Source organism: Equus przewalskii, chromosome 9 (genome assembly GCF_037783145.1).
Source record: "Equus przewalskii isolate Varuska chromosome 9, EquPr2, whole genome shotgun sequence".
Lineage (NCBI taxonomy): Eukaryota > Metazoa > Chordata > Mammalia > Perissodactyla > Equidae > Equus > Equus przewalskii.
This window is the reverse complement of record NC_091839.1, coordinates 50,080,842-50,103,243: the sequence shown is the minus strand read 5'-3', so window position 1 is coordinate 50,103,243 and position 22,402 is coordinate 50,080,842. Positions and strand designations below refer to the sequence as shown.

The window sequence follows — 22,402 nt, the reverse complement described above, 5'->3', positions numbered from 1 at the left end:
GTCGGTACGGATTCTCCCTTACGCCTTCTATTTTCCTCCACTCAAGGTAATTTATGCCCATCGCCATGGTTGGACCCAGACACTCGGGCACGTAATTTGGTACCAGATGTCAAACTGATATTCTTTAAATATTGGCTCAACATTTAATGAGAGCAAACGCTGAGTGCTCTGTGGGAAGGACATGGAAGAAGAATGGAGATTCACTGGTGCCAGTGCTTCTTGTCTCCTCTCGCACAGAGCATTTGTGCTCTGAGCCCAAACTTACCTACTCTGCTTCCTATGCACCAGGCCTTCCTGACCCCTCTTCCTGGAAGACAGTCTGGTGACCACCTCAGTCACTCCAACAGGCCCTTGGGTTCCACTGCTTACAACCTGCTCATGGAAGGTCCACTTCCAACCACACACGCTTCCTCCTGAGAGGTCACATAAATGTATACAGTGGTGTTTGGGACCCTCCGGCTAGCCCCTCCTTTTATGTCAGTTGGGGCTGGTATTTTATTAACAATATGTCTGCACTCACTGCCTCCTCTAAGGGACTGGTGTGGTAGGGGAAGTAGAAAGGAAGGGGGAGTCCCTTGAACCCCAATCTCTACTCTCTCAGCAAAAGTCTGGAGGGTTCCTGCCTCCATCCTTTCACCTTAAGAGTGATAAACCGCCCCCCCCCCCCACTGGAATTTTTTTCAGTTCCTTCAAACAAATTTAAACTATCTACTCTCTTGCTAAAATTTGTGTGCACATCATAAACTTCTATGAAACATGGTCCTATTCTTTGTGCTTATAAACTTTTAAAAATAAAGTTAAGGAAAAAAAATTCATCTCTCCCATACACAAACACACATATACGTTTGACAGATTTTCTGCACCAAAGAGGAAAGGAAAAACACCTCCCCGCCTCCCCCCTCCCCATCAGCGAGTTCCCTGATAATGATTTCCAAGGGGAAAGACTCGAGCTCGTTATGTCAGAGGGGACATCTCTCTAGAGAACATTTTTGTTGTTTGTCAAACCAGACATGTCCTCTCCGTGGGCACATGGTCAAGACCTAGGCAATTGTGTAACGCAACAAGAGAGTTGTTATAAGTTGTGCACATACTCAGCGCCTTCCTGACCGCCAGAACAACCTAATTCCGGACCTTCCTCCGGGCCCCGCTCCCAGCGCCGCGAGGGGCGTCTCCGGCCCGCAGCCCCGCGCCGCCCCAGGTGAGTCCTGCGCGCTCCCGCTCGCGGGCCGCGGGAGGGGCTGGGGCGGAGGCGGAGGCGGAGGCGGAGGGCGGGCTGGGGGTTGGCGGCGCTTGGGGGACGCAGATCCGGGCCCTGCCTGTCGCTTCCTCCCAGGGGAGCCGCATTTCCAGCCGGCTCCGCAGCCCCAGCCCCGGCGCGCCGAGCCGTTCCGGGCCGTGCCGCCTGGAGGCGCGGAGGCCGCCGGCGCGCCCAGCCCTGCAGCTCCGGCCGGGGCGGAGGCCGCCGGACCGCGGAGATGCGGGGCGGGGGCAGGGCGCGGGGTAGGTGACTTTATCGCGCCTCTGGTTCCCTGCCCCGGGGAGCAATGACATCACGCGGCCTTCTCCAGGCGCCGACACAAAGAGCGGCGCGGAGAGGCCGCTGCGGGGGGAGCCGGCGGCCGCCGCTGCCGCCCCGGGCCCGGGGGCCCCCCCGGCCAGGCCCGCCGTCCTCGGCCCGCGCCCTTCCTCCTCCTCCGCCACCGCCGCCGCCGCCGCCGCCGCCGCCTCGGTCGCCGCCGCCCGCGCCCCCAGCGCGCAGCTGAGTCGGCGCCCGGCCGCGCCGGCCCCTTCCCATGCGGGCGGCGCGGGCCCTGGGAGGGGCGCCCGCAGCCAGCCGCGCAGCATGCACTGGGGGGTTGGCTTTGCCTCGTCCAGGCCGTGCGTGGTGGATCTGAGCTGGAACCAGAGCGTCTCCTTCTTCGGCTGGTGGGCCGGGTCCGAGGAGCCCTTCTCCTTTTATGGGGACATCATCGCTTTCCCTTTGCAGGATTACGGTGGGATCATGGCAGGGCTGGGCTCCGATCCCTGGTGGAAGAAAACCCTTTACTTGACCGGGGGAGCTTTGCTGGCCGCAGCTGCGTATCTGCTCCACGAACTCCTGGTCATTAGGTGAGCCGGAGAGAGGGCCCCGCGCAGGGGCGCCTAGAGGGGCACCTGGCCAGGGCAGGGCTGGCGCGAGGGGGGACCCGTGCCGGCCCCTCGGTCACGCCACCCGGATGCTCGAGTCCTGCCCTTACCTTTCCCTAGAGGCGGTCCGTGGTCACCTGGCCGTGAGGGGCAGTTCAGAGCTGACAGGAGAATTAAACTGGTACTGGGAGGGAAGAGCATTGGTCTCTCTATCCTTGGTGCTAAAAGCAAAAATTCTCTGGGTTGTTATGGAGCAAAACAGTCTGTTATGAAATGCCCTGAGGAAGATGTAAGTGCAGTGTGTTTGCAACAATAGAATTAGGCTCTGTAGAAATACGAAGTTACATGTGATGAAATGCCTTACGTGTTTATAGGGAATTGTGCTGGAATATTAACCACTAACCTTATCTTTTACTTAAAGGTTAGTTCTCCTTTATCGTGCCCCAAATGTCAACATCTCCGAAAGGCTGAAATTGCCAAAGCTCCGGAGACCTCTGGGTCCCTGTTAGAGATGCATGGCCCGGGATCGTGGTGTGCAGTCTGATGCAGCCTTAACCTGGTTATCTGCTAGTCTGGTTCCGAAAGCTAAGCACCGTCTTCAGGTTTAAATGCCATTGTTGTGTGAGCGGTAGGAAATCCGAGGACCGGCACATGGGCGTGTTTGACAGGAACACGGGAGGAGGCCAGTGCCGTAAACAGTGACATCCGCTGCCTGCCGCAGAATGTTTACAGGATTGACTTAGAAATGCCAGAAAATGGAGGCCCCTGCTGTGGGTACATGCAGCCGGACACGGATCTTTGTTCGAGTAGGGTCACACCGTAGGCTACTGGAACGGTCATTTGGTGAATTGATACGTCAATTTACGGTTGAAATTTCTCTGCGTTTGAGCCCTCTGCCACAGGGAGATGACCAGAAAATAGCAGTTTTCAATAGCTCAGAATGTCTCTCTTGGCCAGTATTTTCTAAAGAGTGAGAAATGTGTCCACACCGCCTTTTTCCAGTGGGGGAATCCTACACAATGGGTGGTAAACAGAGCCAGTGCTAGGTGACCTTTAACAGGCCCGCAGGAATTCCAGGAGGACGTTGTGACAGCCTAACTTAGGGATTTTGAGTATTTCTAGTCTCTGAGAGGGTTGGAGATCCTTTAGATTTGGGGAAATGTCTTGGCTTCCAGATTATTTAGCCATAATTGAGGTTTTATTTTGAGCTTATGATACATTGAATTCTCTCACTGAGCACAGTGTCTTGAATCTAGTTGAACAAAATAAAACATTTTTAAGTGAATTATTTCTCCAGATTATTTTATATTTTTGCTAGCTCTAGAACTCTTTTTCAAGTTAGGTTTGAAGCTATATGAACAACCAAAACATTCGTGCAATAGTTTAAACGGTCATGCAGTTGTTTCTCAATTATGTTCCAGTCCAAAGGCTTTTGAGGACCCCGAACCATGTGGCTTCTCAGCAGTTTTCTACTTTGTGGAGGGAGTGGAGGCCCAGCTTCACAGGACCGAGTCTAAACCTGGCTTAAATGGCCTTGCAGACATAGCGGAGGCTCAGAGCTCACCCAGATGTGGGCCACGCCCTGGTAGGTGTGGTTGCTGGACACAGGAGAACCCTCTGCCCACAGATATGTCCTTCCTCACTTAGGGTACTACTTGGGTACTTATTTGGATTAAGGTATTTTTAAGGCTTGGTTTACCCACTTTTGTTTCTTGGCCAATGTTTAAGTTGAGTTGGGAAACCTGTTATAATGCAAATAATAAAAAATGGCTGCCCAGTTTTGAGCCCTTAGCTCTGCGCAGAAGTGCTTTACCTGCGTGATTTGCATGGATTCCTCACAACTATCGCTGGATGCTTGATCCCCATTTCACAGATGAGGACGTGGCGCTGAGAGAGGTTAAGCAACTTGCCCAAGATCACACAGTAAGAGGAGTAGGATCTAGATTGGTTCTGGGAGTGTGTGCCTGCAGAGCGTGCACTTGTTACCACTGCCTCCTAGAAAGTACCAATTCTGAAATACATTTTGATGGGGGAGAGGAAAGGAAATGTAGAGAACTGGGGCAGTGCTGAGGGAAGACAGGCCTGTGGCAGGGACCTGAGTTTTGACAGCCTCTAGGGGCACAGAGGGATGGGGAAAAAGACTGAGGAAGGTCTGGCAGTGAGTGCAGAGGTCACCTGATAGATGCCTTCACTCATGGGGACATCTAAGTGTTGATTTTCCATGTAGCTTAGGCAAAACACAAAACCATCTGAAAGGTGCAGGAGGGGAGTACACCCTGAGATGGCTACTCTGTCTGAGTTTGCTGGTGGTCATGAAGTCTCCACCGCTCTACTTGGATTTTCTGCTGCATAGACTTACCCTTAATCTGCGGCTGTGTCACCAGAGTGGAAAGTAGAGTTGACAGGTGAGGATTATTCAGAAAATTTAATTAACGAGTATAACTGAAGTAGGTATTTTGGATTTATCCATGTTTTTCTTGCCACAGTGTTTTTAAACAATTACAGTCCCTACCCTCTGCTTCCTTTTCCCCAAGTGGAGAGAGTTAAGCAGCTGACTTAAATTCAGTAGGCATTTGGAAATGTGTCGTTTGCAAATTAAATGACTAAGTGATGACTTTGCTACCATATTTCACCTGCACTTTTGGCGCATGGGCTCAGCCTGTCCTAGAAGCCTTGGTTAGGGAATCAGAGCAGCCCGTGTTTAGTCTGTGATCTTCATAAACAGCAGCTCCTCAGCTGTTCACAGAGGCGTGGTCGTCTGTGACAGCATTCACCTCCGGAGCAGGGACTAATCTTGCTTCTCGACAGGTGTTATATAATCCTCATTTTAAGGACACTTTGTAAGATGTTAGCTGTCCAGGAAATGGCTCACCTGCTCCTCTGATCCTGAGGCAGATAGAGAGGTTCCTCACATAGAGGGAGAGCTCTGGAGCCAAATGGAGTTCAGACTTACTCTGCCTTTAACCAACCAGAGAACCTTGGATCTGAGAGTAAGCTTCTTGGCTACTCGATTTTCTCATCTGTAAAATGGGGATAATAGTAGCCTTCCTCACAGAGTCGATTACATATGTTAACACATGGGAGTTGCTTAGCATGGCTTGACATATAATGAGCATCCAGTAACAGTTGGCCATCATTAGCTAACATAGACTTCCATTGGAAAGTTCCAGGCTTGAGTGATCTGAGTCAAACCGGCTGTTTGAATAAAATTAACTGAGGAATTGCCCGTTTTGGTGTGAAATGAGTAAGAGCTTGGGAACTAGAGATATTAACAACTTGATCTTAAATTGATCTTCCTTGGGCAAGTTATTTAACCTCTCAGAGCTTCAGTTTTCTTGTCTACTGTAAAATATAGGTATAGTATAATATACTAAATTTGAACTACAACAATATCCACTCTATAGTGTTACTGTCAGAATGAAATAAGGTAATGTGTGTGATGTATACAAAGTCATGGGCATATGCTCGCCACATAGTTAGCATCCATTCTTATTATGCCATGGCCCAAGTAAACCATTAGAATTAGATGGTTTTGGCCAATGGGGCAGGGGATTTTATGTTTCTCTCCTCACTTTTTGGTTCTTAAATTCTTGCCTGGCTAATTTACATGAAAACGTCACACTGTGACTTGAATTATTTGATTAGACAAAATTAATTGTCAAATCTACGGTTTGCATTTTCTAGAAACATAGTCTAAATGGCTTCTTAATTTTCATATCTGACCTCTCAAATATTTCATCTCAATGAAAACCCTTGTTTTGTAGCAAATATTGCCAGAAAGCAGCAAGTATTTTTATTCTTTTGACCAGTATTTTCAAAAGGAGTCTTTCTTAAGTCTGTAAGTGGAATGGCATGCTCATGGTAAACTTCTCCAAAAGAGTTTGTCCTCCTTAACGAAGATGCTCCTCTAAGTGAGCATTCGTGTGATGATGATACAAAGAGCTTGCCCTTGCTCGCTTGGGTAGAAGTACCCGTAGCATTGAACTAGGAACCATGTGAGGGAACCAGAAGCTCAGGGAAGGCCACGGGGAAGAGGGAGGTTTATCTGACTGGGAAATGGTTGGGTAGAGTGAAAGACGGAAATAGCAAAAGGGTCCTGGGTGTGGTGTCCGAGTGGGGCTGTGTGGAATGATGAGATTTTGAGCCTAAGGGCATAAGACCAAATCTCTTTGAGAATTAAGTCCAGCACTCTTATATAATGCTTGATAGCTCACCAAATGTTTACAGAGCTTCTCTTAATTCTCACCATAATTGATGCAGAATCCGTTCTGTCCTCGCTTTCCATGTGAGAGAGGAGGAGAGGTCTAAGGTAGCGTGGCCAGTAGGAAGCAGGGCTTGGCCTTGACCCCAGGTATCCAGACTTGGGATCCAGCATTCGCTCTACTACATGGTGGCTACTGAAAAACTGGACCAGGCAAGTCCTCCACACCCAAAAAAGTAGACAAAGGAAAAGATAGATGTGTGACTGAGATAGAAGAAAGGGAAAAGGCAGAGGTAGAAGGATATGTGCTGCGTGGTGAAAGTGGGGACCTGTGAAGGTAGAGAAGATGAGAGAGAGCCCAGAGCCGGGCTCTGGCACCACAGGTGAAGGGCCAGTTGAGGACGTGGATAGTTTGGAAGAGGGACCAGAGTTTTCGGAGTCTCCAAACATTCTGAGGCTCTGCAGACTTGGGTCATGGCAGAGTAAATCTGCACTGTTATTCCGGGTCCTGTGGATGGAGATGCTGTTTCATGGTATAGTCTAGTGGTCAAGAACATAGGCTCTGACTACCTGGCCAGTCCAGCTTCTGCCATTTACTAGTAATGTGACTTTGGGCAAGTTAGTCCTCTGTGCCTCAGTTTCCTCATCTATAAATCGTGGATAATTATAGTAGCTACCTCATAAGGTTATTGTGAAGATTAAATGAGATCATCCTGGGAAGCCCTCAGAACAATCCTGATACAAGTAAGCACAGAATATCATTTTTATCCATCTAACTTGTCCGTGGTGGGTAAACATAACCAGCTGGAGAAGAGGTGGACCTGTGCCAGAAAGTCCTCTTCTTGCCCATAGACTGCAGGTTCCAGAAGACGTAGTAACTTTCTGAGCCCTTCGGGTTAGGGGAATAGCAGAGTATGTAAGCTTCTCTTGTCTTTTGACCAAGCTTCCACGCTCTAAGAGCTTCTGGGTGAGGTAAGCCCCTGTGACAAACAGATCTGCTTGTTCATTGAGGAGCTACAGCCCAGCAGGGACCTCTGAGGAACTAAGGGGACTGCATGCGTAACACGTGGATTGTTCTTTATTTCTGTTTTGGTTTTAACAGGAAACAGCAAGAGATTGACTCCAAAGATGCTATTATTTTGCATCAGTTTGCAAGACCTAACAATGGTGTCCCCAGTTTATCTCCTTTCTGTTTGAAAATGGAAACTTACTTAAGGATGGCTGACTTACCCTATCAGGTATTTGTGTGCAAATATGTTTCATTCTCGTGGCAGCCATGTTGGTTAGAGGGGAAGTGCTTAATCTCGCCTGGTGGGAAGGGCTTGCTCTTGGCGCTAGAGGAGATGGTATGAAAGTAGCCATGCCCAGCCCTTAGAAGGTACTTAGGAGATTTGGTTCCAGGGTCTGTTGATTTTTACATCAATTTAATGAGTGATCAAAAGGGTATGGACTTGGGTTCAAGGGTCATGCTGAGCATCAGGGCCATGTTATTTATTCCTGACATAGAGTGTACCTTGGGTAATGGTTTGGATAGGCCTATGAGGCAGCTGTTAATAAAGGTGGGTGTCCCATTGCCTGATGCGTTTTCTTCCTTTAGGTGTCTGTTATTGACAGCATTATATTTTGTCTCTCCTGAATCCTGGAGGCAGAGCATGTAGCAGGCCCTCAGGGAGATATTTGTAGATTTTGTGAGTTTTCCCACAGTGCTCCACGTTCTGTTTGGGCAACTTTCAGGGCAGCACTTGCTCACGGCAGCATTAGAGAATGAACAGGGGGATGTATGTAAAGGTAGACATTTTTCTGAGTAAGGACTGGGCTGTGTCTCACAAATTTGACAGGTTGTGTTTTCATCGTCATTCAATTCTATGTATTTCTTTTTGAGGAAGATTAGCCCTGAGCTAACATCTGCTGCCAATCCTCCTCTTTTTTTGCTGAGGAAGACTGGCCCTGAGCTAACATCTGTGCATCTTCCTCTACTTTATATGTGGGACGCCTGCCATAGGGATGGCTTCATAATTGGTGTGTAGGTCTGTACCCAGGATCCAAACTGGCGAACCCCGGGCCTCTGAAGTGGAGTGCATGAACTTAACCTCTACACCACCCAGGCTGGCCCCTCAATTCTATGTATTTTTTAAAAATTCCCTTGTGTTTTTCTTTTTCACCTAAGTTCTAGGCATATGCAATTTTTTTTAAGCTTTGGTTTTTGTTACTGTTTTTTAATTTTATGGTCAAAGAGGATAGTCCTGGTGATTTAGCCTAGTGTGTGGTTACTTTTTATAAGTGTTGAAAATAATTACGTATTCTCTGTTTGTGTGTGGAGCTCTCTCTATATCTACTTGCTTGAGCATGTATAGTTTATTATTGTGACCTTCTATATCTCTGCTTATTTTTTGTCTGCCTGTTCTAGCAGTTTCTAAAAGGAGTAGGTTAAAATATTCAAGTGTATTTGTTGACTTATCTCTTTTTCCTGTCATTCTGTCAGTTCTTGCTTTATGTAAGAGTATTTATATATTTGAGATTATATTGTTAGGTCCATATAATAGGAAAGATCACATCTTTTACTGTTTTGTTTCTTTTTCTAGTTTATAGCACCTAGTTCTGTCCCATATGATTTTTTTTTAACCTTGAATTCTGTATTATCAGATATTGAGATTGATTCTCCAGTTTTCTTTTGGCTCATATTTGCTCGGGATGTCTTTCTCCATCCTCTTTCTCAATTTTTCTGTGTATTTGTCTCTTGTAGGCAATGTATTACTTATAGCCAATCTGAGAGTCCTTAATAGGTGAGTTTAATCCGTTTACATGGTAATTATTGTTTTATTAGGATTTATTTCTGCCATCTTATTTAATATTTTTTTTCCTGCTTTTTTTCTCCCCAAATGCCCCCAGTACATAGTTGTATATTTTAGTTGTGGGTCCTTCTAGTTGTGACATGCGGGACGCCGCCTCAACATGGCCTAATGAGCAGTGCCATGTCCGCACCCAGGATCTGAACCCCGGGCCGCCGAAGCAGAGCATGTGAATTTAACCACTTGGCCATGGGGCCGGCCCCTAATATTTTTCTTCTTGCTATATTTTGTTTTTTATTTTTTCTCATTTCCTGCTTTCTAGTGGATAAAGTTTTTTCTTGTCATTTAAAAAAATTCTATTTTTGTTGTTTCAGTGGCTGTTCTTAAGATCCAAATTTGTGTTTATTTATCCTTATTCATTTCCTAAATGTATCACATTCTGTATTTGCCCTCTAATAACACAAGTATGTTAGCAGGTGCATGGGAACCTTGGGTCTCTGTCTTCCCAGCCCTCATCCCAATTGTGGTGCTACTGCCTGATGTTTTAATTCTAGAATTTTGGAAGTCTGATCTTTTTTTTTTTTTTTGGTCCTTTTATAAACAACAAACCTTACTAAGTTATTTGAGCAGCCTAATTTCCCATATATCTTATCCTGCAGGATTTATCTTTTTATCTGAGTACTTCCCAGGCAAATATTTTCAGAGTGAGCCTTTATGTGGCAAAACTTTAGTGTCTTTGCATGCTTGAGAACATCTTTATTATGCCCTCACATTTGATAATTCTATGTTCAACATTCTTTTCCTTCAGTGCTTTAAAAATATTACTCCGTTGTCTTTTTGCATCAGTGTTCCTATTGAAAAGTCTGATGTTAACTCGATTCTTTTTCTTTCTGTTTCTCTCTGGAAGCATTTAGAATTTCCATGTAATCTCAATAGTCTTAAATTTCACTATAATATGCCCTGTGTAGTCTTTGTGTATCTTTTTTGGTCCTTTATGAACTCTTTTAGTCTGAAGTCTTTCTTTTCTTTTTAATTCTGGGAAATTATGAATTTTCTTCAAATATTTCCGTTTTCTTTATATTTGTTTTGCCTTTCTTCTTTCCTGTTGTCCATCATCTGCATACTGAAACCTCTGCCTTTATTTCCTGCATCTGAACTTATCCCTTAATTCTGTTCTTCCTTCTGGGAGAATTCGTCCCTCTGAGCTTCCATTGCTTTGCTCTGTTCTCTTCTTGTGTCCATCATGTTATTTATCTCATCTCTTATATTCTTTATTTCAACTTTTGTATTTTTCTTCTTAATATTTCCCCTTGGTTTGTATTACAATCTCTTCCTTTATGCCTTGGAGGATATTTATTATGCAAATTAAAATGTTTTGGTTCATGTTGCATGTGAAATTCTGCTTCACGTCGTGCATATTCAGCCTGCTGCCCTCCTCTTACAGGGGTTGTCCTCCTCAGGTGTCTGGTTATTTTGGTTTGAATCTCCTTTTCCAGGGATGTCAGCTTCCCTGCCTGGGACTCTACTGAGCAAGGGCTAAGGCTCAGGCCACAGGTTGTGTGCTGTGAGGGAGTTTAAGGAAGGAAGGAGGGGAGCCCCAGGCATCCCCAAACCAATGTGGTCCCTCTGGTTTGCTGCCGCTCCACCATATGCCTCCCAGTGGTTGGGGGTTCACCTTTCAGGCCTTACAAAGTGGCAGCATTGGGAGCAGGGGCTCTCCTTAGCTGGAAACAGACAAGCTGAGTTTGGAGGGGGCGTGCTCCTCACCTGGATAAGCTCTTGGCTGCCCTGGTAACGATATTAGCCCTCCAACTCCTGACTCCCCGTGGCCTGTGCTTTCTGAACCAGTTTCTCTGCAGGAGAGGGCATGGGGCTGGCAGTGGTCCTCCTAAGGCAGTGCTGGGACCAGGTGAATGACGTGCTCTCAGCTTGGGGTAAGTGCTGTTACGGACATCCTCTGGGAATATGGTGGAGTGGCATCAAACCTGGACTTGGGTGGAAGGATCTGGGAGGGCAGGGGGTGTTTGGGGAATAGGAAGGGAGTCTTTATGACTGGGAACTGGAATGCAAGGGGTAAGTGTGGAGACAGAAGCAGGAAGATTATTCAGGACTTTCTAAACCAGCAGTGGAGGAGAAAATAGCAATAAAAACAGACAAGGCTTGAATCATCTAAATGCACTGGATCAGATTTGGAAGATCATTGTTCAGCTTGGTGTTGGCATCCAGCACTCAAAGATGTGTGTCACTAAGGGGCTCAAACTGAAGGAAGAGACTGCTACCCAGCAGCTTCCTGTCTCTGTTCCTCCATCACTCTTGACCAGATGGCCTCCTTTAGCCGTGGGAGCTTTGGGGCAATTATAGTCCCACACCTGAATTTTGTGCTCTGCCGTCTCTGGCTGCTTTCAAGATCTTGTGAACCACTCTCACCCTTGATGAAGCAATCCTGCTGTTTGCAGTGGCTGCCAGGCTGTTCTGCTCTTTCCTTTCTTGCCTTCCAGCCGTCAAGCGCCGATGGCCACAGTTCTGTCTTTACCAGCAGCCTCACTACCTTTGTTCATGCTGCAGAGCAGCTGCTTTAGTTAGTATCACGGGAGCAGCAGGACACACACCTCATTGTGAAGCCGGAGCTGTTCCAGAGGCCTTTGAGAAGGGGACCGCTTACTCCTTTCCAAAACTATTAGTATTTGCTGTTAAGTATATTTTTTTAAAAAAGGAATCATATAAGAGTGTTTTTTCTCCTGTGAGGTCTCTATGGAAAGTAAATGAAGGGGGTGTTCTGCAAGGGGGGTGCACAGAGATATTAAGGAGAAGGAAAATGGTTCTGTGGTTTAGAAAGGATGCTGTGTGCCTGCCAGCGTGCCTCGAGCCTGGGGACCATTGCGAGGGTTTGTGTTGACGCAAATGGTGCCTGGGAAGTGCTGGTGGAGCCCGTTTCTCGGACCCATCAGTAGAAGGGGGTTTTGTCTTGGCCCCAGGTTGCTCCACCCTCTGCCCCTTCTTTGCCCTGTGCCTTTTAAAAAAAGATTAAAATGCCATGTTCCTAAGAGCACGAATTTATATTTGAATCTTTTTCATTTTTTAACCTAAGTGAGATTCGAGTCAATATTTGATGACCATTAGTGGGAACTCACAAGATTTTTTAAAAGCTGATGTATTGGCCAGTTATTATGTTTTAAAAATCTGGATATAAATATTGGTAGGTCAATTTTTAAAACTTTAAATTTTGTAATAATTATAGATTCATAGGAAGTTGCAAAAAGATGTCCAGGGAAGTCCTGCAGATAATGGTTATTATTATTTTTTAAACGAAAATAGCTTTGCTATTTTTTCTGATTATATATAGTCCTTATAAGAATTTCAAAAAAATTGTAGGTGCAAAATGAAAATCACCTGACATCCTACTAGCTAGAGATTGTCATCACTATTTTTGACCATCTTCCGTACATTTCTCTAGACATCCATAAAGACACCTACATCATTTGACATAACTTGTTGTATAAGAAGCATATATTTCACACAATAATTCTTTTTAAGTAAGTGAAAGAAAAAAGGAAGAAACTCTCTGAAACTCACTGCTTGGCTCTCAGCCCTAACCTTTTTTTTTTTTTTTTTTACTTTTTATTATTTTATGATGTGGCATTCGTTTATAACACTGTAAATTTCAGGTGTACACCATTATATTTGGGCTTCTGTGAAGATTGCATTGTGCTCACCACCAATAGTCTAGTTTTCATCTGTCACCGTACATATGTGCCCCTTTACCCCTTTTGCCCACCCTCTCTGGTAACCATCAATCTTTTTTCTTTTTCTTTTTTCTCCCCAAGTCCCCCCAGTATCTAGTTGTATACTTTTTAGTTGTGGGTCCTTCTAGTTGTGGCATGTGGGACGCCGCCTCATCATGGCCTAATGAGCAGTGCCATGTCCGCGCCCAGGATCCGAACAGGTGAAATCCTGGGCCGCCAAAGCGGAGCGCGCGAACTTAACCACTCGCCCACAGGGCCGGCCCCCAATCTTTTTTCTTTATTCATGTGTTTGTTTATTTTCCACATGAGTGAGATCATAAGGTATTTGCCTTTCTCTGTCTGACTTATTTCTCTTAGCATAATACCCTCAAGGTCCATCCATGTTGTTGCAAATGTGAACCCTAACTTTTGATGTTCTATTTATTTGTTGATCTTGTCCCCTCCCCCCATTTTTTTCTTTTGAAATTTTTCTAAGCTACACACAAGTTAAAAGAATAGTACGATGGACACCCATATTCCCTTCACCTCAGTTCATCAATTGTTAACATGTTGCCTTCTTTGCTTTATTTCTCTCTATATATACCTTTAGGACCAATTTTTTCTTGATGAACCATTTGAAAGTAAGCTGCAGAAGTCATGAGACTTTATTCCTCACTACTTCAGTGTACATCTCCAAAAAGTCAGGCCATTCGTCTACAAAACTGCAGTACAGAATAGATGCATAGATTTTTTTCAGTGTGTTATAACACACAAAAGTTGTTCAGATTTTCTCAAATTTAGCCAATGGGAGAACTTTCAAGATGGCTTCAGGGGCGCAGTGAATGTAATGGATATAAATTTAGCTGAAAAGTTGGGGGCATCATGGCCAGTGGAGCAAATCAGAGTCCCAAGACTCTGGGGTTTCTCTTAAGGTCTCAACTTGTCCATGTCAGATGGTGAGGGTGACGTTAATACTGCTGGGGAAGGCCCTTTGTCGAACACTTCATGTGCAGTATCTCATTTAATCCTGGCAACTGTTATTCCCATTCTATAGATGAGGAAATTGAGGCCCAGGGAGGTTCAAGGTCGCACAGTGAATAAATGATGGAGCCAGATTTTTAAACCCAAAGCCTGGGCTTGCGCCGCTGCGCTGATAAAGTAGTAGGAGTGTAGGTGCGTTAATCTCACCTGGGACACAGTGGCGGCAGGGCATCAGCTTGGGAAAAATAAAGAGGATTTACCTCTTCACCTTTCTTCTCAAAATTACTTTCAGATACTACCCTCAGTGGGCCAGTTAGACTCCAATCGCTTAAATGAAACTAGACCGGAAGTTCTTTAATAGATTTAAGGAAGTTAAGGAAAATTAAATATTATTTTTGAAATGTATATTTTTTATTTTAAGAGATAATTACATTCATAAAAATGGAAATTCGTGGGACAGATCACCTGCATCTCACCCATCGTCTTACCAATTACTTTTGACATTTTTTTCTCTTTTAAAATATTTTTTGATTAGATGTGATCATAATGTCTCTAAAATGTTGTCTCCTGCATTTTTATCTAGTAAGCAAAATAACTTTTGATAATGAAAGCCTACTAGAGCTTTTATTTCCATCTGAACCCATGATTAATTTTTATGAGTCTGATTTTAAAAAGTGGTCTAGATAAAATGTACCAAGTACCCAGGGAGGGGCTGGTCTGGAGGGAAAGACAGATGTAGACACAGTAATCCTGTAAGGGGAGGGACCAGGCACTGTGCTGCGGACACATGGAGGAAAGGCAGATGATGGTTGCACCTTGGGGAAATAGTTCACCGACAAGGTGAAATTTGAACTGAATTGTTTAGGATGGATAGGACTTTGCAGAGGCTGGGGAAAGGGTTTCCTGTAAAAGGTGAAGACTGGGCAAAGTCAGAGAGGTGGTAAAGACCTCGACTTGGTTGGGTGTGGGCAGTTGGAATTCAGGAGACCAAAGGGACTGATAGCGAGGAGGCTGGGCAGGTGGGCAGTGACTAGATGGGTGGCCCGGGGTGCTATGTGAAGGGGGTTAGACTAGATCCATTAAAGCCATTGGAAAGTTTTGAGCAGCAGAAGTCTTGCATCTCATTTGCTTTGCAAACTGTTCCCTTTGATATCAGTGTACAGGATAGACAAGAGTCCAGAAGGGGATGTGTTAGGAGGATGTGGTCGATATCAAGAGAAATCTGAAACAGGTGCTGTTATATGGTAAATTTACATCTTTAGTGTACAAATTACAAGAATGCCAGATGTACTAGTAACTTTTAAGGTAATGTCTAGGGCTGCCATGTATGGTTGCGCAGGTTATTCATTGCACAACAGTGGCTGGCCAAGGAGTTGGAGGCAAAATCTGGACCCACTTCTTGCCAAGCTGTGAACCCTTGCATGGACCGTATCCAGCCAGAGGAGGTTCCGTTTTCCAAATTGCACAAAAGCAATATGGCTAACAGCAGCCCCAATAACTCCCTTTTCCAAGCAAGGCCCAGAATGAATTTCTTTAGAATAAGCGTTGAGATAAAGTATCAAGACACCAAGAGACAGAGAACAGTTGAACTCCCCATTACTTTCTACCAAAGACAGCAGTACTTAGCTAGTAAGCAGTAGTTAGCTAGTACCAGCTCTACTTTTCAGCCATGAAAAAGGTGATATTACCTCAAAGATCTGAGAAGCCCGGGACCCTCAAGCATAGTCCATGCCCAGTTCTATGAGCAGAAATACACAACTGCCTTTAAGAGCTACGATATCCAGCCGTAACCGTGTTATCTTACGGAGGTAGATTCAGTGGTCAGCATGCTGAGTACACACCCTGCACAACGTGCAGACATAGGCCCTGGACAGGGAGAGACTTGACTGAGAAATTTTGCAACATTCTGTGTTTTTATTCATTGTGCTAAGATGCACCGTTTGGTTTTGGGGAAAGGCACGCACAAATTTTTGTTGTGATTTAGGTCAGAACAACTAGAACAATAGTCACCTTTGTTAATCCCAATGCTTTCCCACAAAAAACATTAATTTTTTCATTCCTTGGCAAATTTTGATTTCAAGCCTGAAAGAAGGATGTGACAGCTGTCTCCTAGAATGGGGCCCTCAGAGAGTGTTCTGTCATCATACACCTTGCAAGGAGGGATCTTCTTGTCCGGGGCTTGATGCAGATGGTTCCCGAAGTTTACTTTTGTTTCTGTAGGAGGTAGTGAGAATAGTGGACATGGCTGGAGCAGCAGATGGCAGGCTGTGGTCTGCGGGCCCAGTCAGGCCTGGGAGCTAAGAGGGGTGCTTACATTTTTAAATAGCTGAAAAAAGTCAAAAGAAGAAGAATGTTTTGTATTATGTAAAATTCAAGCTTCAGTGTCCATCAACAACTTTCTATTGCCACACTCATTCGTGTATTATCTATGGCTGTTTTCATGCTCCAACTGCAATATTGTCTTAGTGACCGAGACCATATGGTCTGCCTAAAGTACTTACTGTCTGGCCCTTTACAGAAAAGTTTGTGACCCCTACTCTAGAGAAACAGTTTAAAGATGTAGAGGACTGATGTATTTAAAATGTCTGTAACTCTATCTTAACAAAATAAGCTTTATCGAGATATAATTGGCATACAATAAACTGCACAAATTTAAGGTATATAATTGGATAAATTGTGATGTATGTCAATACTCATGAAAGCATGACCACAATCAAGATAGTGATGTAGCCATTACCTCCTTGTGCCCCTGTGTAACCCCTGCCTCCTGTCCCTTCCTGTCCCCCATCGTCCCTAGCAAACACTGATTGGTTTTCTGTCACTATCGATTAGTTTGCATTTTCTATAGTTTTATATAAATGGAATCCTACAGGAAGTGCTCTTTTTTGATCTGGCTTATTGCACTAAGTAATGTTCTTTTGAGATTCATTCGTGTTATGGTGTGTCCATAGTTCATTTCTTGTCATTGCTGAGTGGTATTCCATTGTGAGGCTATAGCATAATTTGTTTATTCGTTTACCTCTTGATGAGCAGTTGGGTTTTTTCCTGTTTTTGAGCATTGCAGATATAGCTTCTGTGAACCTTGTGTACGAGTTTTGCATGCACATATGCCTTCTTTTCTCTTGGGTAAATACCTAGGAGTGAAATGGCTGGATCACATGGCAGGTGTATATTTAGCTATTTAAGAAACTGTCAAATGGGTTCAAAGTGGTTGTACCATTATACGTTCCCCAGCGGTGTTCGAAAGTTCCTGTTCCTCCATGGGAGCCAACACTTGCTGTTATCCAACAGCATCTGAACTATCGATTTATGTCAAGTACAAGGCTGACTAATTTAGGCTGTGTGGACCACCAAAAAGTTGATTCAGATTTAAAAAGCAACTTTGGGGTCTGAAGAATCCAGATATGCTGAGACAAGTGATTGAATAAATGCAGTCATAACCACAGAATCCCCTCTATCAGTGTGGTTAAGATCTTGACTTTTTATACACTGGGCAGCAAATGTCACTTGTTAATTCTCAGCGTTCATAAAGTGTGTCATTTCCTCATCCCCACCCGACCCCATTCTGGCATCAAGGTCCTCTGAGACACTCTAAGTTTCTCCCATGGGTGTGGGTCAAAGGGGAGCTTGTCAAAAACACAGGTTTCTGGGCATCATTCCCAGGATTCTGATCCAGAGTTCTAGGTGGGGGCCCAGGAACCTGCATTTGACAGGCACTGGTGTCGAGTCTGTTGGACACACTATTGGACCCAAGCGTTGTAATTCCTACACCCACTATTATCAGGATCATTTCAACCCTCTCCCTCCTCCCTGGGATTTTTTTTAAACAATAAGCCAGAGTCCATGATAAAATCTATGGGAGTAAACTAATGTGTTCATAGGTGGTAAATCTTTTTTTCTCAAGAGTAACCATTTATTCTCTCAAAGAGTTTATGTACTGAGTTCATTCCCTTGAGTAGTATAGTCACTATCAAAACTGTGGTTGGAATGTTTGTTTCTGTTAATTGTATAGTGAAACTTAAATAAAACTTTGCTTTTCTCTTTTTAAAATTTACTCTGCTTAGAACTATTTTGGTGGAAAACTCTCTGCTCAAGGGAAAATGCCTTGGATTGAGTATAACCACGAGAAAGTTTCTGGCACAGAATTCATAATTGACTTTCTGGAAGAGAAGCTTGGAGTAAATTTAAACAAAAACCTCGGCCCTCATGAAAGAGCCATCTCCAGGGCAGTGACCAAGATGGTGGAGGAGCATTTCTACTGGTGAGTCTCTCCGGCGCGCTGGGCGGGTGCCCAGGGCCTGGCCCCATCCGTTGGGGTGAGCCAAGTTCTCTTTCACTGTTCACACACTCCCCTCACTTTTTCAAAAGTTTTCTACATTCTGACTGACTTAGGGGTCAAGGTCAGACTGTTGAGTTTCTAGATAGCTAGAGTGGGGTGGGCATTTTGTGTAGAGTCCCAGACAGAACGTAGTTTAGGCTTTTTAGGCCATATGTCTCTGTAGTAACTATTCCACTCTGCTATTCTGGTACAGCAAATGAACAGGCAGGACCGTGTTTCAGTAAAACCATAAAAGCACTGACATTTGAATTTCATTTATTACAAAATATCATTCTTTTGATTTTTTCCCCCAACCATTTAAAAATGTAAAAGCTTCTTAGCCCACGGGCTCCAGTTGGCTGACCCCTGATCTAGACTGGAACTCGCTGGGGCGAGGGAGGTAGTTTCACTGACTGGGCTTTTTCCCCGTACAAACTGCTGAATTAAACTAACATTACATCAGCTACCCAGAGGAGGGAACGGAAGACTGAGTCAGGAGAGGAGTCTTAGGTGGAATGAATTACACAAGCTTTATACGATTGTTGTCACCTTGCCTTAGGTGACAGGAGCTTCTCTGTGTTTTAGAAGTGAAGCATGCTGCAGCATTCTGAGAGTCTTTGCCCTGGCTGGCTGACCCCCAGCTTGCATTCCTCATCAAGAGTCATGCACACCGTGCTCATGAGTTGCCCCTGTGCTGCATGTGGGTTTTGCCGGCTGTGACACCACCTGTGTTCAACAGACGTGGTTCTTCTCGCTTTACAAACTCATTGTCATGTGGGTTTTTTTCTATTTCTGTCATCCATTATCTGGAGTTTTAAGCACCTTTTTATACACCCTAGTAGATAAGGGAAGTTTTCTTCCTGATTTCTGCAAACTTTATCTTGTTCCAAAGATTTAATGAAGAAGAGCTAAGTCCGGTTTTGGGACATTAATTGTTACTCCTGGGTCAGGTGCTCACCCAGTCGATTCTGCCTCCCCCGCTGAGAGAGACCCTCCATGTGGGGTCGACTGTAGACGCTTCTTCCCCATTGCCTTCCTATTTCATCCATTCAGCTCTCTTCCTAAATGGAAAACTTGCTGTTCCCGTCTCTTGGAGTTTAAGTGACTCCCTGTTTTCTTTTCCTCTTTCTACTGTCAGTTCTTTCCTGGTTTATTCCAGGGCTGACCTGAAGCCCCACTTCTCTTCCTCTTCTCCTTATAAAGATGAAGGGGTGGGAGCCAGGAGGGACCAGGCAGAGAGTGGAGGCTGGGGTGCAGATCAGCATGGGTGTCCCTGGAATGACCCCAGGTCTTTTCCTTATAATAGCTTTGGGGGCCGGCTGGACCTTCCATCTCAGAGTTTGCAGAGTGGACTAAAATTCATGGCTGCTGTGGCATGTTAGCCTCAGGAAGAGCCTTGTGGGACAGAGCCGTCTCACCTGCTTGCCAGGTTCCAGTCTCTGCTTTGAGGCAATTGAGGGAAATGAAGAACCAGCCCGGGGCCACCCTGACCCTCTGTGCCTTCCCTTGGTGCGGCCCCCCGAAGCACTACCTCATTTGATTGATGGGCCCATTAATGTGGAAAGCTATCGCTTTGTCAGCTGCCTGAAAAGCTGAAAGCCTTACATTTTAGTTGGTACTTCTGCTGCAACTCTTTGATTTCTGTAGTGGTTCAAAAGTTGATATTCCAGCTAGAAAGACTTTGATCCACCAAGATTCCCAAGTACCACCCATCACTACTTCTTGCTCTGGGTGTGTGTGACGTTTTATATCTGTTTACTCCCTGGTAGAAGTTCATCTTTTGCTCTTCCCTCCCCTTCTCTCCCTACCTGGGCCACAGCTAATACGGCCCCTGGTCGGGGGCAGGGTGTGGTTGGGGAGAGATGGGTGGTGGTGGGGAGCGGTGGGAGGCAGAGGCGGGAGGCGGTACCCTGGTAGGGAGGAATCTTAATTTTATGGACCACAAACCCCCAAGTGCTTGGCGAGTTGCTTGGGTCACGTATAGACTCTTCTCTCTTTTTAATGAGAAAAGTACTTTTTTGGGTTAGCAACTCTTCCTCATTTATGTCTCTTCAAGGGTTAATTTGAGGAACAAATAGTGAAATTGGGAAGTCAGGTCTTGATTGACATGCAACTATCCAATGAACTTTCAAAAAAAATTCCCAATTCCTCCAATTCTCCTAGTCTCTAGCAGCAGAAGGAAAAGCAAACCTGTCTCTGTTTCCTAAGGTTTCCCAACTGTTAGCCTGCTTCTTGTTTTGTGGAGACCCTGAACAGGCTTTCCCCGAGAGCTCTAAATCCATGTGGAGAAAGGAACCCCCCACCACATGGTAAGAAAATGCCTGAGACAGAATCTTTGGCCACTCCTCCCTCAGGCTCGGCTCCTCTGTCCCCTCTCCCGTCTCAGAGGCCACCAGCATAGGGAACTGACCACAACATGTAGGAAAATATTACCAGTACTAGCTTTCCATGAGCGTTTGCTCGGTTCTGACAATCAGTGCGCTCTAAGGTTGTGTGAGTACTTACAGAGGTGGAAGAGGTGCAATCAACTGTTTGACTCAATTGATTCAATCATCTGGAGTTTTCAGATATGTTTATTTTGGTCTGAAACCTTAAAAATACTCCACTTCAGGTATGATTTTCTGAAAAGCAAAGAGAATGGAAAGCTGTCATTATTATGTAACATCACAGTATTCTGAAGCTCTGTTTTAGGTCTTGTTCAAATGAGTACACTCAGCTATAAAGTGGGTTTTCTTGCACTTGAAATCCATATAATTATGTCCCACTTGCATTATAAAGCTGGTATTGAAGATGAGGAAGACTGGTTTTTATCCCCTTTGTTCCACTGAATGCTTAAGATAGCTCCTAAGCAGGGAAGCTGGTATGAAGGGAAGTCTGAGAAACAGGCAAACTACTGGAGTGAAATTGTGTTTTGGTAGCAGAGACCATAGCTTCTTCTGTGTGACATACTGCCCCCTTGTGGACATGTGAGTGTCTGCGAGTCTTCCAACCCCTTAGGGACGTGTGCACGGCACTGTTGTCCACCTGTCTAATGATAACATTTTCAGCCATAAAAATAGATGCATTAGAACAGAGAATTCAAATTCACTTGTAGGTTGGCCAACATTTTTAAATTTTGAGTTTGGCTTTTGGTATAGTTTTAGTGAATGAGGGAGGTGGGGTGCTTTAATAGAATGACTTACCCAAGACCTTCTCTAAAAGCCCAGAGACGCTCTCTCCCTGATGACAACTCGATGGATGTGTTCCCCTCTTCTTTCTTGGCCCCCCGCCCCCAAGTTTTAGATGTAGTGAGGGTTCCTGCTTGGAAGGGGCTAATCTCATGCCTGTGAAACTTGATGAAATTACAGAAGGATCATAGGCTCCTGCATCCTTGAGCATTTCAAATACAAGCAAAATATGGCAAGGACATAGCACAGCATGGAGAAAGGAGTCCTTCTGGTGGCCAAGGCCACGTGCTAAGCCGCATGCATCACACAGTGGTTTGCCAGGTTTGTCATTCCCCACACGTTAATAGTCGTTTCTGCTGTGGGCCAGGCCTCCTGTTGGGTTACAACGAGCGATGTCTTCATTAAAACATCAGTGGTTGGCTTTTCTTTCCTGTCTTCTTGGTCTCCTTTAAAAATGTTTGAGCAGGGTTTATTCTTCTGTTCTCACGAAGATAATCAATCTTTAAAAAAACCTCTTTGACCCCATTTTGCAGGAGAGACGAGCTACATCAGTTGTGATGGAGAAAATGAGTATCAACTTCCTGAAAGAGCCTCTCAGAATGATAAATTATTTTAATTGCTCAGCCTAGTCTGGTTTCCAGATTGGCCCTCCCTGTCCTCTCGGTTAATAATTCACAATTCCTGGTGCTCGGGGCCTCTCCCCAGTGGAGAGCGAAGACTCAGACCTCAGCGAACAGTGGCAGCCCCCTCCTCATTCTCCAGAGGCACTTTCTCTTTCCATTTTTCTATTTAAATATTGTCAGCCCTTAGAAGCACTACTTAGCAGTAGCTGGCTCAGAAGTGAAGCCTTTTTTCATTCAATCAATAATTCATTCTTTCAGCAAACTTAGTAAATGAATGACTCCTAGTGGCCAGGCGCTGTGCTGGGTAGGGGGAAGGATGCGAGGAGACGCTGTCTCTGTCCTCAAGTGGCTCACACACTGGAGGGAGACATGGAGCCTTCGTAAAGGTCAGTGCTCGGGGTGGGGAGCGGTGTGAAGAACCGAGGAAGGGCAGCCGGCACCTGCTGGAGAAGGGAGGGGGAGGCTTCCCAGAGG

General features: G+C 45.1%; 1 protein-coding gene across 5 annotated transcripts in view; it reads left to right on the top strand.

Moving 5' to 3' along the window:
• Positions 1–885: 885 nt before the first annotated feature.
• The window catches only part of FAXC (failed axon connections homolog, metaxin like GST domain containing), a 73,244-nt gene continuing 51,727 nt past the window's right edge, over positions 886–22,402 (top strand). Inside the window, exons 1-4 of one of the 5 annotated variants that reach the window (XM_070556726.1) lie at positions 1,300–1,500; positions 1,988–2,109; positions 7,431–7,566; positions 17,885–18,081. In XM_070556726.1, coding sequence (XP_070412827.1) covers positions 2,003–2,109; positions 7,431–7,566; positions 17,885–18,081 — 440 coding nt within the window. In that variant the 5' untranslated portion in view covers positions 1,300–1,500; positions 1,988–2,002. Of the gene's footprint in view, positions 1,199–1,299; positions 1,501–1,521; positions 2,110–3,548; positions 3,713–7,430; positions 7,567–17,884; positions 18,082–22,402 lie in introns of those variants that run through there. The other 4 variants (XM_070556723.1, XM_070556725.1, XM_070556724.1 and 1 more) reach the window with 4 other exon arrangements.